The sequence below is a fragment of the Populus alba genome, chromosome 13 (genome assembly GCF_005239225.2).
Source record: "Populus alba chromosome 13, ASM523922v2, whole genome shotgun sequence".
Lineage (NCBI taxonomy): Eukaryota > Viridiplantae > Streptophyta > Magnoliopsida > Malpighiales > Salicaceae > Populus > Populus alba.
In genome coordinates, this window is record NC_133296.1 from 2,707,492 (window position 1) to 2,724,888 (window position 17,397).

A 17,397-nucleotide genomic window follows, 5' to 3' on the forward strand; every position below is an offset into this window, starting at 1 on the left:
TTGAAATTGCTGGTTCCTTTCTTTGATTGTCCATCAATTGGATTACAAAATAATCTCTATAAACTTAAAATTGATTTCACAGGAAATAAAAACTGCATATTCACATAAAGTCTCAACTTAATATTTGACAGTGAGAACTATTTTAGGGAACATATAGTTAAATCATCACCCCAGCTTATAGTCCAAACAGCATAGTTTGGGAAATTTGATGTAGTAATTGAGAACTGGCTGGATAAAGCTGTTTTCATTTAAGAACTTCTCTTGCTCTATATAGAATCTCAAGTTCTTTGATCAATTGTCCAAACTCAACATACTACTTTGAAATCTGTCATAAAGTTCATGGTTTGCCTCAAGTGTTTCAGTGCTTACTCCCTATATAGAATATACCCCCTTGGTTTCACTCCCTTTAGCCGATTCCCTTGTTCACTCTGTTTTTTTTTTAGGCAAATGCATTGTGACAGTTTGCAATTGTAGTCTTACAATATGCTGTCTTACAACAGGAGTTGCTGTCTTACAATTTGCTCTTGCTAATTTATAGTTCTAATATAGTCTACAAATTATACTTTGTGTTTATTCATTTCAGCTCAATATTGAATTGAAGATTTCCTTTATTACAAGGGATGAAACAGAATCTTGAAACCCAGTGTCCTCATTATAGCAGAGAGCCTTTCTTCACTTTGATTGATAATTAATAATACTTTACTAAAACATATTAATCGTTGAAGAAACAAAATACAAAGCAGAGAAATAATTTACTACAAACAAAGCTACGAAAATTGAAAGTAACATAAGTCGCAACAATCACATACTAATTATACAAAATCTTTTGGAAAATTCTCAGCCTGTCACAGTTGTTTGAGGCATCAGATCTTCCAATGTTATTGCGGAGAATGACTTTGCCAGCGGAGGCCATCGAGCTATGAGCTGCGAAGCTACTTGTCGCATGGTTGGCCTAGATTGGGGATTGGCAAGCAAGCATGCAAATGCTATTTTGATAATGTTGACAACACCTTCTGCAACTCGATTTTCAGGAAGTGGGATACGTTGGTCCATCACATCCTTTAACAATGAATGCTGGTTGATTTGAGAGAACAATGAGGAGGAAAAAGCAGATGCAGAAAGAGATGAGATGAGATCACCCGGATGGATTCCCATTATTACTTCCATTGTGACCATTCCAAAGCTGTAGACATCGCACTTCTCGTTCACTCTCATTGTGTAAGCTAGCTCTGCAAAAATTCTGGTCATTTTTTCATAGTACTGGTTGTTTTGTACTGCTAATATGACAATTTATTATTCATAACCTTTAGAGCATCCAAAAGTAGCCATCCATTTTCATAGTACTGGTTGTATTGTTCTGCTTATATTTATATATATGTGTGTGTGTGTGTGTGTGTGTGTGCGCGTGCGTGTGCGTGTGTGTGTGTGTGTGTTAAGAATGAAATCAAGTATGTACCTGGAGCTGTGTATCCGAAGGTGCCAGCAAATGAGGTCCAGTTGGTCGAGTCGGGCATCAAGAGCCGAGCTGTCCCAAAATCCGAAACATGAGCCTCGTATTCCAAATCTAGAAGAACATTGCTGCTAGAAATGTCTCGATGAATGATTGGAGGCGAGCAATCATGGTGCAAATAGGATAATGCATTGGCCACTCCCTTAACAACATTAAGCCTTCTATTCCAATCCAAGTCCATTGCTTGTTCTTCGCTAGATAAATTCATCTTCAAACTTCCCCTTTCTATGAACTCGTAAACTAAAAAAGAGTGCTCTCTTAATGAACAAAATCCATATAACTTCACAATATTTCGATGTCGAATATCTATTAAGATGTGAATCTCATTTCTAAAAGTTATGAAATTCATAAGCTCGCCATCTCTTGATGGGTGAAGTTTCTTCACCGCAACCACCTGACCTGTTGGCAACATGGCCCGATAAACAATTCCATATCCCCCTTTCCCAATGCAGTTATTGAAGTTGAAATTATTAGTGGCCTGGATGATAGTTTCATGTAGGATCTCTTCCTCATAGCCCCATACTGCAAAACTGAGTGGACTTTGTCGCTCTCCTAAAAAGGAGATTCTTTCTCTACTTGTTTGGTGGCGAAAGTATAAACATCCAACCATGGTAAGTAGTAGAAGTAGACTGCCCGGGAGAGAAAAAAGAATTAAAATGACAATTTTAGTGCTCTTTCTCCTGCTTGTAAGAAGTATACAAGGCTTTAGACCACTGGCATTTCCACAGAGACCACTATTATTCATAAAAGCTTCAAATGGAGCTTCCATGAAGCCTTTGATTTTGGGGATAGGGCCCTCTAGTTCATTGTAAGAGATGTCTACAGCTGTCAAGCTCACCAAATCTACAAAAGCAGTTGGAATCGAACCTGAAAGTTTGTTGTGAGAGAGGTTCATCGTTTCTAACTGTTTCAATTGCCCAATTTGTGATGGTATCTCTCCTGCCAGAACATTCCCACTGAGATCTAGATTTCCAAGAAAATGCAGGAAGCCTATCTCAGATGGGATGCTCCCTATGAACTTATTATGACTCAAGTTCAATTGTACTAAATTTGAGCACTCTCCCAGTTGTTTCGGGATTGATCCACCAAGATTATTAGAAGCTAAATTAAGGAATTGAAGTTGAGATAGCATTTGGATTTCAAAGGGAATGACACCAAAAAGATGGTTGTTATGAAGAGTAAGGTTGAACAACACTTTCAACTGCCCCAATTCTTTTGGAATTGTCCCCTTTAGGAGATTTGATGAGAGATCAATCAGTTGTAGTCCAGTGGCCTTTCCAAGCTCTGATGGTATCTCACCGGTGATATTATTGTTTGACAATTTTAGGCTCGTCAAGTTGTGAAAACTTCCCCATTTCCACGTCAGCTCACCAGACAAATTATTGTGACTGAGGTCCACATAGTTCAAGTTTGGGTAGAGGCCTAAATCTTCAGAAATATTCCCCGTCAATTGGTTCCATTCAAGCCTAACTCTAAATAGACTTGTACAATTTCGCAAGCCTTTAGGGATGGGACCAGAAAAATGATTGTAGGCGGCTGTAAAATTTACAAGTAACCCACCAAGGCACAAGTCTCGTGGTAAATGGCCAGTGAAATTGTTTGAAAACAATTGCAAACTCATCAAATGTGTGAGATTATTCATCTCGGGGGGCAGAGAACCATTGAGATTATTAGTGTGCAAGCTCAATTCAACAAGGGATTCAAGTTGTCCTATTTCTCGAGGAACAAATCCAGATAAATTATTCATATTCAGATTAAGTCTAGTAAGCATAGTCATGTTCCCAATGGAAGAAGGGATGAAACCAGAGAGTTTGTTACCCCGTATATAGAGAACGGATAGGTGTTTCAAAGTTCCAATAGAGGATGGTATCAAACCGGTAAGATTATTTTCACATAGGTACAAAAAGTTAAGACTTGCTATCAGTCCTATCTCATGTGGAATATTTCCTGTGAAATGATTATCACACAAGTCTAAATAGGTGATTTTGGTCAGGTTACTAATGTGGGATGGAATAGTTCCATAGAGTGAATTTTTTGAGAGAATGAGACTGGATAAGTTTCTTAAATTTCCAATAGAAGAAGGGATACTACCGGTTAATTCATTACTCGACAAGTCAAGGAAACTGAGAGACTGTAGCGATCCAATCTCTGGAGGTATCAAGCCAGAGAGTTTGTTACCCCATAGATAAAGAATGGATAAGTTTCTTAAATTTCCAATAGAAGAAGGGATACTACCGGTTAATTCATTACTCGACAAGTCAAGGAAACTGAGAGACTGTAGCGATCCAATCTCTGGAGGTATCAAGCCAGAGAGTTTGTTACCCCATAGATAAAGAATGGATAAGTTTCTCAAATTTCCAATAGAAGAAGGGATCCTACCAGTTAAATCATTACTCGACAAGCCAAGGGAACTGAGAGACTGTAGTGATCCAATCTCTGGAGGTATCAAGCCAGAGAGTTTGTTACCCCATAGATAGAGAACAGATAGGTGTTTCAGAGTTCCAATCGAGGATGGTATCAAACCGGTAAGATTATTTTCACAAAGGTACAAAAAGTTAAGACTTGCTAACAGTCCTATCTCATGTGGAATATTTCCTGTGAAATGATTATCACACAAGTCTAAATAGGTGATTTTGGTCAGGTTACTAATGTGGGATGGAATAGTTCCATAGAGTGAATTTTTTGAGAGAATGAGAGTGAGAAGATTGGGGAAGGATGAGAAGTTGAAACTATGAAGTGTACCTCTCAGACCAAAATGTGGAAGGCTGAAATCCGCGACACTTCCCGAATTGTCACAAGTGATCCCAAGCCACTTGCAAGGGCTGCTGCCAACCCAAGAAGACAGGACAGCTTGACTGTGGTTGTCATCAAGACTTGCTTTCCATTTTAGGAGAGCCTCCGCTTCTTTATTACCTTCAGCAGCTACATATTTGGCAGCACCAAATGAAGTTGTAGAGAAATTAGGAGGAAAGGCAAAGAAAGAAGGAAAACACATTAGAAAGAGAAAAAAAAGGACTCCGGGAAACATTGAGACTGGTTTATGTAGTAAGGACATCATGAAAAAAAAGGGATATGGTTTGCTATGGCAGATGAAGATCCTAGGCTCCAATGATAGCTACTTATAGAAAAAAAATAAATGGAGTATTTATTGGAATTTTTAATTGTGAAATTTCCTATTCATCTTTGTTCTTATTTTACAGAATTTGACATCCGTCAACAACAGTGACATCAGTTTTTAATGGAAAATTCATTTGTTCTTAGGAAAATTCATTTCCAAGTCCTATAATTTCTAAAGATGCTTAATTGTCGGCTCATTTGTTCAAAATCCGTAGCTCATTTCTAAACTAAATAAAAAAAAAAATAATAACTAAGAAAAAAAATATTTTGTTTAATATGACTGTGTTTACATCAAAAATAAAAATTCACATGGATTATATAATAACAATACAGATAGGTAAATGAAGGTTTAATTTATCCAAAAACTTATCTGACTCATCAACAAACATACCTAGTGCGATAATATTTAATATTGTTTCATTACTCAATATTCATGATATTTTTCTCAACGTTGCCTTCGCAAATTGCTAATGAGTATGTCGTATTTTTATGCCTTTCACACAGATCATGGTTATTTTCATAGTTATTAAGCTAAACTTGTAGCTTATTTGTTTTTATGTTTTTAAAAGTATTTTTAAAAAAATTAAAAAAAAATTATTTTTTTATTTATTTCAAATTAATATATTTTTAGTGTTTTCAAATCATTTTAATGTGCTGATATCAAAAATAATTTTTTTTAAAAAAAATTTATTGGCATGTATTTTGACATAAAAAATTATTTTAAAAAGTAATTGCGACCACACTACCAAATAAGCTTTAAGGATCAACTAGGATAAAACATACGTCGTTAGAGTTAACCAATGTTAATCCTATTATTTTTTAATAAATAAATAAAAGTTGTTTTTAAAAAGATTATTTAAAAAAAAAAGTCAATGGATTTTTTCTGATAAGGTCTTACTAAGTCAGGTCAGCCCAATTTGGGTTTTGTAATATAATTTTGAAAACACAGAGAAATTGAAGGTAAAAAAGGGGCTGTAACACCATGCATGTCTGTACATTGACTCGTTGACTCAGGAAATCTTCACGAGGGTGTAACTTTCTAGAATTTATAAAATTAAATAGTGTTAAATAGTTTTCATGCTATAATGTAACACCATGCATGTCTATAATGTAAGTTACATCAGTTGTTTTTATGCTTCATGAAATTAAATAGTGTTAGGGAGCAATATAAAATTATTTTTAGGAATTTACATGATAGCTCAAGTTTTTTTTTTGTTGGAACGATTATTTAATATAATATCGAGATTTTGATAACTAAACAATTATAAATCTGAATTTTAATAACCTTATTTTAATTAATAAAATTAAAGAGAAGATAGTTTGGACATATACAAATTTTAAATCTAAACAACTTTTACTTGAGAGGTTGTATTAAAAATTAATATAAAATTATTTTTATAATTTTATCTAATAATTTAAGTTTTTTTAAATTGAAATGATTTTAAAAAAAAATTGGCCACTAGTGTTGCATCAGCCAAGAAATGTCACAACTTGTCATGTTAAAAAGTATTTCCCCATAACCGAGGCTTGCAACCTAGTGGTTCTGGCAAGGGTTTCTTTGCCTCTGCATCCTGGATTCAAGCCTTAGTATGCATATTTGTTATTTTCGCGGTGCCTTACCGGTCTACTGGGCTTGCAGGATGTTCAATGGATCCGAGAATTAATCATGATGTGTGTAAACTAACTCAGATACCCCGAGTTATTAAAAAAAAAAAAAGGTATTTCACCAGAGTTGCATCATCATTCCATGAAAGCCTCAACCTGTTTATCGTGCCCATTGGGTTTAAACCTCCGAATGGACTTGATGCATCATGAACTCCCTTGGCCCCAGATTGTGCCATCGAAGTCATGTTCTCTTTGGTTTTTCTTTAGTCAAGTGGACGGAACGTACGTATCACCGCAGCCAATCACGTTAGTTTTGGTTTTTCTTTTTCCTTTTTTCCAGTGCAGCTTTATTGTGGTTTTCTTTGCGCTCACATTCCTGAATTTGACAGCTTTGTAGCTCTTTTTCTTTTCTTTTTTTCTTTTTTAATATCGTGGTTGAATGGTCCAAGACAACCTTTCTTTTCTTTTCTTTGTTTCTTTACTTGCGATGAATCCGCCATGAAATGTCACAAACTGTCGCATTGGAGGCCTCTCTGTATATGCCATGAAAGCTTCACCAACCAATAACACGTTTATCGTGCTCATTGGGTTTGAACTTGCTAATTAATAGAGATTATCCCAACATTGAAGAAGGATAAACGTTTATAGATGCATCATGAAGTACTTGGAAATTCAGTAGTTAGTATGCTATGCATCATCCCAACATTGAAGAAGGATGGAGAAAAAAGACAAAGAATTCAGTATATCTATCTTTAATTGTACAAGTAAAGAAACAAAGAATTTAACGAATTGAATTAATCTGTGGGCTTAACAGAGAATCGTTTTAAGATTTCAAGAATTGTTTTATATTTCTCTTTAACAATATAAACACAAAGATATTATTGAAAACAGAAACCCATTCTCACATCGAGATATTGATAATAATGATAAAGTAAGTATTTATTGAAAACGTTCTGTGATGAAATCATCATGTATACAGCTGTTGTTTTTCCGTGTCTTTTTCTACAACCAACATATATATATATATATATATGGAAACAATTTTCAAAGATTTTCAAAGACAAACAAAGTGGCTTTAAGAAAATTGGATTCTAACCGTTTGATTTGTGTTTCATGGAGCTGGCCCAGTTCATGCCTGAGCTAGGACCACACACGCAACCCAATATTTTATATCACTTTCTTTTTCTTCCTTTCTTTTTTTTTTTCTTTTTTTTGTGTTGATTGATTTTATTTATTCACCAAAAACTTTTTAAAAAAAATTATATTCTTTCTTTAAAATATCTTAATTCATTTATTTCGGCATGTTTTTATTTTAGTAATTTTTCTTTTTTCTTAAGAATCTTATTTAAATTCATCAATTATATTAAAGAAATAAATAGATAGATGGGATATGAGAGTAGATTTGTTATTCTTGAAAAAAATACATTTCAAAGCAATATCTTAAAAATATATATTTTAATACACACATTTATTGTGGTTTTTCTTTTTCCTTTTTTTCTATTGCAGCTTTATTGTGGTTTTCTTTGCTTTCACATTCCTGAATTTGACAACCTTTCCTTTCTTTTCTTTTCTTCTTTACTTATACAATGAATCCTTCATGAAATGTCACAAACTGTCGCATTGGCGGCCTCTCTGTATATGCCATGAAAGCTTCACCAACCAATAACACGTTTATCGTGCTCATTGAGTTTGAACTTGCTAGTTAATAGAGTAGATGCATCATGAAGTTCTTGGAAATTCAGTAGTTAGTATGCTCCTCTTCATTAGCCACAGATTCCGGTGTGGATTCTCAGAAAGTCATATAAAATAGAAAATGTTAAAACATGTTCATACGAGACCATATTACGAATCAAATTGAAACATATTACGAATATGGGTTCAAAATAAATCGAATGACAAATTCAAAAAAAATAAAAACATCCCAACATTGAAGAACGATGGAGAAAAAAGACAAAGAATTCAGTATATCTATCTTTAATTGTACAAGTAAAGAAACAAAGAATTTAACGAATTGAATTAATCTGTGGGCTTAACAAAGAATCGTTTTAAGATTTCAAGAATTGTTTTATATTTCTCTTTAACAACTTAAACACAAAGATATTATTGAAAACAGAACCTCATTCATGCATCGAGATATATATTGATAAGAATGATAAAGTAAGTATTTATGGAAAACGTGTTGTGATGAAATTATAATGGATACAGTTAAGCGGAGCCACAATGTTCAATCTATCTATTCTCACATCCGACATGTGAACTGTTGTTTTCCTTGTCTTTTTCTACCACCAACAAGTAATAACTAAAAAATATATATATGTATGTCAATTATAGTGTGATTCATGATGAACTACTTTAATTGCAATTGTAGGTTCACGGGAAGTCATATAAATCAAATGAATAGCAAATATAAAGATGTTTAAATGAGGTTATCTTATATACATCAAATTAAAATCATGAATGCAGGTTCAAAATAAACCGAATGATTAAATTAAAAAATCTAAAAAAATACAAAAATCCCAACATTAAAGAAGGATGAAGAAAAAAGACAGAATTCAATATATGTATCTGGAATTGTTAATTTGGTTTGGCACACATATATATTTAGATTATGTATTTTGTTACAATTATTTAAAAAAAATATTTTTTTTTTTGAAATTTTAGCCATTTTTAATTTTGATGAAAATGCCCTTGACATCAATACCAATCTTTTTTTTTTGTTATTGGAATCGATTTCAATCAACAATTTTCTTTTTTTATATACTATTTTTCAACTAGTCTTTTTTCATTCAAGTATTGAAAAATATAGAAAAATAAATATATAGAGCCAAATAAATTTATGTTATAAATATTAGATCCGACAATCATTTTCTTTGTTTTTCTAATGTTTTCCTCATTCATTGAATTCTTTCAATTTGACTAATTATTGGTCATTAATAAAAGCAAATATTAGGAATAATGGTACTTTCAAATTTAAAAACGAGAATTTTGATTCTTAAGAATCATTTATGTTTTTGTTTTAAAAATATTAAAATACCAATATAAAGAATTTTGATATTTATGAAAACTATCTATAATTATTTTTTATGTTTCTTGCCTTCTAAATACCAAGCATATCTAAATATATTTATAAAAACTATTTCTGTTTTTTATTTTTAAATTGAAGCCTGAGTGAATCTATTATAACGAAAAGCTATAAGGTTCATCTTAATATTCTTTAATAACATAACAAATAACATGCTTTTATATTTCTTAACCCAACTTTATATGACTCTGCTATATTGTTAATTATATATTTTTTACTTTAATTTGATGATCAAATATATGCTTAGACTAATGTTCAAGAGGGATGTTATTAAACTAATTCAAAGGACCAACAATTGCCAAAATTAAGAGTTGTGTAAGCTTTTGATATATTCTAAAATCAAATCTTGAGTTCCAAACCATGAAATTCTTTTATATATATATATATATTGGTATAAATATGCTTGTAATGTCTGTGTGTTGCCTCCTGGAATATCTCTACAATTGGCTGTCAAAGATTTTCAAAGACAAACGAAGTGGCTTTAAGAAAATTGGATTCTAACCGTTTGATTGTGGGTTCAAATACACCTTTGTCTGCGTTTCAAAGAATCTTATATAAATTCATCAATTATATTAAAGAAATAAATAGATAGATGGGACATGGGAGTAGATTTGTTATTCTTGAAAAAAATATATTTTAATACACATTTAATATGTTTTAAAATTAACATATTTAAATTTGAAGAACATGTTAGATTGGAGTACATAAAGTGTTTATTTTCGTGATTGAAATTATATTTTTAAAAAAATATTTTTGATTGAAAATAATATTTTTATATTTTTAAAAAAAATAAATTAATAATTTTATTTATTTTTAAATAAAAAAATACTTAAAAAAATAAATTCGACACTGCCCAACACTATTAAGCAAAAAGTAAAAGGGTGAAAGCATGATATTCAAAGGATATAACTTTTTTGCCTTTCCTTTAATGGAAGCCAAAAGGGTCCTTAAGAAACAGTTTTTGGTTCTAAGAAAAAAAAGGTATTTTTTTAGTGATCAATTTGCTAGCAATATAGACAGCGTAAAGTTTATGAATTTGGTATAAAGTCAGCTTCTGACCTTTAAAGAAGAATAATATGATTTCAATTTTTTTCCCTCTTTCATTATTATAATCTGATATAGCTGTTGAATTTTGATAGAGATATAACTCTTTGAAAAAATAATTTGGTGTATTGGTGTCAAATATGCAAAAATAGTCTAATCTGTGAAGTGTAAGCAGATTTATAATTTATCATTCTCATATAAATTATGATTGGTTTGGTTATTTTTGGAGGTAAAAATCAAACCGAACTGAAAATAATCATCTCTAATTCTACCTAAGGTAAGTTGTTGGTTTTATCTTAAATTGCTTAGGGTTTGTTGTACTATGTTATCGATAATTTACTTGTAATATTTCTGACTCTGACATTAATGAATATTAAACTATGGATATTTTTAACTCTGACGTTGATAAATATTACATAGCAAAAAAAAATATTAAGCTCGGTAATTTTATTTTTTTATTTAGTTTAGAAAATTCATGGAATAACTTTATAATTATTTATTACGATTTCCTTCCTTTTTAAGATAGGCCCAATACTATTATAAAAAAAGGTTTTTTTTAACTTGTATTTTAGCATATCACTTGAAAAGAAAATATTTAATAATAATTTTTTTATTATTATTTGATATAATTGTTAATTTTTTTTTAATTTTTTAATTTTATTATTTTTATTTGTATTTACAGTGATTTTATGGTACAAGACTGGTTATGTAAAATAAAAAATATTATTACGTAAAATATTTAACGTGTTGCATTGCTATTTTATTTTAAATCGTTAAGGATTTGCTGTATGACTTAATGCGCATAAATAAATCAGTAAAATAATTTTAAATCAATCCACGTATATTTATATGGTCTTCTGTCCCCCGTGTTGCTGCTATTCTTCCGTCCCCTGCGTCTGTCCTCTAGTGTTTTCTCTTCTGGAAAAGCCCGCCCCCTCCCTATTCCTTGGAATTTCCTTTGTTTGCGTCTTCCCCCAGAGTTTTTCTCTGTTTATGTTCTCTGTTTTTCGTTTGTCCCTCCCTCTCTCTCTCCTGGTTTTCCTGTCTCTCTCCTCCCTGTTCCCCTGGTCCGTTCCCCTGTTCCTCTGTTTTTTTATCTCCTTCGTTCCCCCCTGGTTCGTGGCCTTTCTCTTGCTTTTATAAGGCCAGAGAATGCCATGCGGTGGTAACGGCATGCAGCGAGGGATAGTAGCAGTGAGACGTGCCCCATAACTGAAGCACCGAGTAGGACAAGCCTCAAAGAAAAAATCATTTTAGGAGTTGGTTTCGGTGATGCGTAGTTTCTTGGAAGCAGCTTATTAACAAGTTACCTGCTTCGTACACCCAAAAAAAAACACAGAAAAAATAGTTTTTGAACATTTTATGCAAAGTTTTAAAACAGGTTAATTTGTATTATATGATAGTTTAATTAATTGAATCTCACTATTACTAATTTCATAAACTAAGTCGTTTACTTTATATTTTGTTTACAATTAACATTAGCACTAACTTGTTGTCAAGCTCGCATGGCTCGTGTTTATATTGAATAAATCTAACTTAGCCTTCAATTAGTAAAAGAAGATAATGCTTAGAAAATGAAATTTGATTTTTTTTTAATTAATAAAGAGAAATGACAAATTTATCCCATAAGCTCCATTAAAGTAATCAAGCAAAAGAAATATAATTAGTTAAGAAAAACAAATAATATTTTTTTTTGATGAAAAAGAAAAATAATTTTTAAAATTGGTTACATGAATATTTTTTTTAAAATAATTCAAAGTATAAAAAGTCGAATAGAATTTGCCTAGTATTGTTTCATTTATATATTGAAGATCTTCAGACATGTTTGGGATTATGATAACAGTTACGGTTTAAAGTATTTTTTGTTTAAAAATACATCAAAATAATATATTTTTTTATTTTTAAAAAATTATTTTTGAGATCAACATATTCAAATTATTTGAAAACATTAAAAAATAATTAACAATTTTTTTTTTTTTTGAAATTTGAGTTTTAAGTAAAACAGATAGCGAATACATGTTGGTTATGTCTATGAAATCACAAAGATAGTCTGTCCAATTAGTTAATGTTATCTGTTAAGAGAATAAACAAGTCATGAGTCATCAATAGCTAGCACCACGAAGGTGTGGTACCGGAGGAGCTCCACCGAAGATAAAGATGAAACCAAATTTGAAAAGACTTAATCTACAGAGTAGCGAGAGAGGTTTTGCTTGCCTTCAATGGTCGAGTTCTTTCCAGCACAGCTGAAAAAGATTCGTAGTTGTCTCTTTGAAGGGCAGAAAGCATTTTCAGCATTCAAATTACTGCTCTTGTAGCAAATGTCATTTTCAAAATCTTCAAGAGAGAATGGCTACAGCTGCACGCATTTCTTCCGGTTCCACAGACACACACCTTCAGTCTTTTGGGGTCAGAGGACGGTAGATATGAACATGAAAATCTGGAGTTAAAGCATTGTATAGATTAAGTAATATCAAAGAAGAGCGTCAATCAGAAATTCAACTAGTAAATTGGTTGTAGTACATTGTATAGATGAATATATATGTCCTCACTTCCACATTCGGAAATTCACATCAATAAAACAGGACTAGAAGGACTAATTAAAGCAGTGCAGACATGTTCATCATAATTAGGAATTCATTTGTTATGCAGCTCAGAAAGTGATAACAGTAAAGGCACACAGCTTACAATATGGTGGTTTCCAGGTGCGCAAATGTGCCAGTCTAATTTATGGTATTCCAATTTGTATAAAATTTTTATGTCCTCTATTTAAGGAGACAAACTAAAAGTCACTCTGGTTTTGCCAAGCGTAGAGCTCCCTGGAGTCCAGGAGGAGATAGTGGCCCCAGTCAAACTAATGGAAATAATGAACCGATGGATCGTTGAATTTGTTTATTTTCTGTAGGAAAAGGACGCAAAGAATTCAGGCTGACTAAATACAGAGAGCATGTGAACAGGATTTCGATACATTATCCATCGGTTATCAGGTAATAATATTTCATTTAATGCAAGCATCTTACCTCATCACATGAATAACTTTCGCCAGTTCCTTTCTTTAACTTGTAACACAACGAATATGAACTCTATTTCCTTTCAGGTTATCGATGTCAAAGAACCAATTCAACCCAAAAGCTTAAGCTGTTAGGTGAGGCCCCAAGATATGATTTATATTATTCTCTAACACACCCCCTCAAGTGAAAGCCCTTTGGGCTTGAAACTTGCATAGGCCCACATTACCTTGTGCTTAATTTTATCAAATAAATGGGGATGGTGAGATTCGAACTCGTGACCGCTTGGTCATTAAAGCTCTGATACCATGTCATACCCCGTTGTATCCTATAAATTGTATCATTCCTATTCAATCAATACAATGAAGAAATACAATTCTGAAAGTAAATAATCGAGACCTATTAATTGGATGAGGCCACACAGCCAATTCTTGAGTTACCGAACACACATAATGAACAAGGACAGGGGAAGGGATGGTATGATATTGTCAGCATGATGGCGAACAGTTCTTTAGCTGTCGCCAAACTATTCAACTTCTGGCTTCTTTACTATCATATGGACTCCACACTTTTGTACTTCAAAAGAGGTATGTTTTACTTCAACAGATAGCTCCAATTGCTCTCCAGCTTTCATTGCATTCGGAGGAAGTGCAGCCAATGATATGTGGTTTACCCAAGAACACTGGTTGCTTGAATTTGTGCTCATCGTAAACAACATTATTGATCTTTTAAACAATTGAACACCGTTGCTCTTATTTCTTATAACAGCCTCTCCCCGCAGATAAGCAGATATGTTTCCATCGATGGCGCAGACAACCCAAGCAACCAGCCCTTGGATTTTATTACCATCTGAACCTGGAGGTACATGAAATGTTAATGTTAATGAAGATCCTTCTGCTCGATTGCTGAACAATTCTGGCATCTCACCGTCAGCAATGACAATGTCATACTCTTCACCCTTGCATAATGCCTGTTTTAAGGAAAGCTAAAAACTTTAGACCTAATCAACTTTCATATGCGTGAGACTTGTGTGTGTGTGTGTGTGTGAGAGAGAGAGAGAGAGAGAGAGAACCTGAACAAGACTCTGCTTCAAATTATTTGATAAATTGCTCCGGTCTTCAGATACAATGACCCATCTCTTACCCATACCTTCCATACCCTCAATCTCTATTAAATTGTTGCACCCACTCACATACAGTGATGGGATTCTTTTTGAATGAATTGTCAGTCTCTCCAACGCCGAACAATTAACAGCATCCAGTTCCATTAAACTTGATGGGAGTTCCGGAACTGATAGAAGATTTGTACAGTCCTTAACCAGTAAATAGTTAAGCTTGGGAAGGAGGCCAATGCCAGAAGGCAGATTGAAGAATTTGTTTCCGGACAAATTCAATTCTTGGAGAGAGGACAAACTCCCGAGATCTATGGAAATCTCACCTTCAGATAATCCACGATAACTGAGATCTAGTCCTCTCAATAGGCTTAAACTACTAAAGAGAAGCTGGCAGAAAAACTTTGGGGGTTGAACTCGTTGGCGAGTCTTGCTTGCTATTGCATCCACTCAATGATAACTTTCCGAGTCTCTTCAATTGTCCAACTGATGAGGGAAGTTGCCTTATTGCAGTTTCATCAGCTATCAGCTCAGTTAACGATTCCATTACACCCAAGTGCTCTGGTAAATTCTCTAGCCTCGAGCACATGCTAATGTCTAGAGTTTCAAGAGATTTCAAGTTGCAAATGCTTCCTGGAAGATTATTTAGGCTGCAACATCCTTTCAAACTCAAGTGAACAAGTTCCTTCAAATGTCCAACAGACTGGTGCACCTCAGCTAAATTTCTGCAATCTTCAAGTATTAGTCTCTCAAGTCTAAAGACATCTAGGAAGTTTGGTGTTTTAGCAAACTTAGAATTGCTGAGATTGAGGATTTTCAGATTGTTGAGAAACTGTCAAAACAGTAAGGAAAGTGAGAAAGAATTAACAATGAAAAAAAAATGTTGTTTAAGTAATTTAAGCTGCATGAGGAATAATTTTGTGGGGGCACGCTACATAGTCTGTACCTTCAGTTCTTTGATGTTACTGTACTGCATATCAAGAATAACTAGAGAGTGCAGGTGAAATTTAGGTGGAAAAGATCTCAAAGAGCATCCATGCCAACAAAGCCATATAATCCCTTTGGGAAGATGTCTGTAGCATCCTTTGAGACGAACTCCATTGATTTGGAGTAATTTCAAATATTTCATGTTTTTAAATGATTCTGTTCTTAGAGGTTCAGCATTTGAAATTTGAGCACAAGACCCTCCACTTTTTTTGTTCCCTAACAAAAGCAAGAAATTTCAGTAGAACGACATATATCTTGGTTTGGAAGTAGACCTATACAAAATTATTTTGTTAAAATTATTTGAAAACAAGCTCAACAGAAAATGTTGAAACTTAAACTCAATCCAGAAGGTCAAGAAATGCAACCACCCACCACCAGCCGCAGCCGCCAGCCGCCTTCACACTTGAAGGTTGAATTTTCTTGTTTTGAATTCATGTATAAATAGAGTGCTCAGCTTATGTTATATTGAGTGGAGAGAATAGAGAGAAACACTAGAGAGAGAGAGAGAGAGAGAGAGAGAGTGTATTGTATTTAAGCTTTTGTGTTGTATTTGTAAGCTTCTTGTTTTTGTAATAAAACCTTGTGTTTTATCCCCTCTGAGTGTTTCAAAGCCACCACTAGTGGTTTCTCTCACCAACAATTGGTATCAGAGCCCCGTTCATCAGAAAACAGAAGAGTTTTGGGGTATTCCTGAATTTTCAAAGTTGTCAAAAACAAGTTTTGATTATTCCACAGTGTAGAGCTCATCAATACGAATTCACTGGTGCAATAATCAGCTTGATCGGAGACCGCGGTGAGCCACACGCGCTGCCTGAAGATTCTGTACTGTTCACCCACGCGCCCAGAGGTTGAAGACGACTAAGCCACACGCGCGCCATATTTGAGCCGCACCGAGCCGTTTACGTCGAGCTGCAAGCCGAGTCCAGCCAGGCCACAAGCCGAGCCGCCCTCCGCGCCGAGTCGAGCCGCGTTCCAGCCGCAGCCGAGCTGATAGAATATTCCCTGGAATATTCCTGGTTCGACCCCAGTGAACTACCCGCCGTACAAAATTGATTTTTTGACCGGTTCACCCATTTTCTGACCCGATTTCTACAAAGTCAAACCGTTCCCTACTATTTGGACCATTCCGGATCGATCTATAGTGTTTGTTTGGTCAAATTCGGCTCCTAGAAGGTGATATAGTCATTCAAAGAGCAAAATGACTACAGAAAGTACACAAACACTCATCCCGAAGCTGACCAAAGACAACTATGATAGTTGGTGCATCAGATTGAAGGCATTTCTTGGTTCACAAGAGTGTTTGGATATTGTACAACATGGTTATGATGAACCAGAGTCCAAAGAAGCAGAAGATGCTCTACAAGAGGCACAGAAGCAAGCCCTGAAAGTCAACAGAAAGAAAGACAACAAAGCAAAGAACATTATCTATCAAGGTCTTGATAAAGATACATTCGAGATCATAGCTCCCGCTGAAACATCACATGACATATGGGAGGCTCTCCAACAAAAATACAAAGGTGCTTACAGAATCAAGAAGATTCGTCTTCAATCTTTGCGAGGTGAATTTGAGTTATTACAGATGAAGTCCTCGGAGTCTATTTTTGATTATCACACAAGAATTATGGTGATAGTCAATCAGATGAGGAGAAATGGAGAAGCCATCATCGATTCTCGAATTACTAAGAAAATTTTGAGATCCCTAGATCCAAAATTTGATTTTTTTGTTGTCGCCATTGAAGAGTCCAAAGAAGTGGACAAGTTGACAGTAGATGAGCTTATGAGTTATTTGCAAGCTCATGAGCAGAAGATTGTAAAGCGAAATGGAGATAAGGCCATCGAACATGCCTTACAAGAAAAGTTGTCTCTCAAGGACAAATATGAGCAAAGGGAGACTTCAATAAGTGGATATACCACTCAAGCAGAAAGTCAACGATCC

The 17,397-nt window shown here is 33.9% G+C and overlaps 1 protein-coding gene across 1 annotated transcript; it reads right to left on the reverse strand.

Annotated features, from left to right (window-relative positions):
• Positions 1-682: 682 nt before the first annotated feature.
• Positions 683-4,572, reverse strand: LOC118061318 (uncharacterized). Its single transcript, XM_035074745.2, has 2 exons — positions 1,457-4,572; positions 683-1,229 (listed from the first exon to the last, which is right to left on the reverse strand). Exons 1-2 carry the CDS (start codon positions 4,566-4,568, stop codon positions 838-840), a joined length of 3,504 nt encoding a protein of 1,167 aa, XP_034930636.1. The 5' UTR covers positions 4,569-4,572; the 3' UTR covers positions 683-837.
• Between the last annotated feature and the right edge of the window lie 12,825 nt (positions 4,573-17,397).

Coding starts and splice junctions, on each gene's coding strand:
- LOC118061318 (XM_035074745.2), bottom strand. CDS start 4,568: ATGATGTCCTTACTACATAAACCAGTCTCAATGTTTCCCGGAGTCCTT. Junction 1,230..1,456: donor CTTCGGATACACAGCTCCAG/GTACATACTTGA, acceptor GAATTTTTGCAG/AGCTAGCTTACACAATGAGA.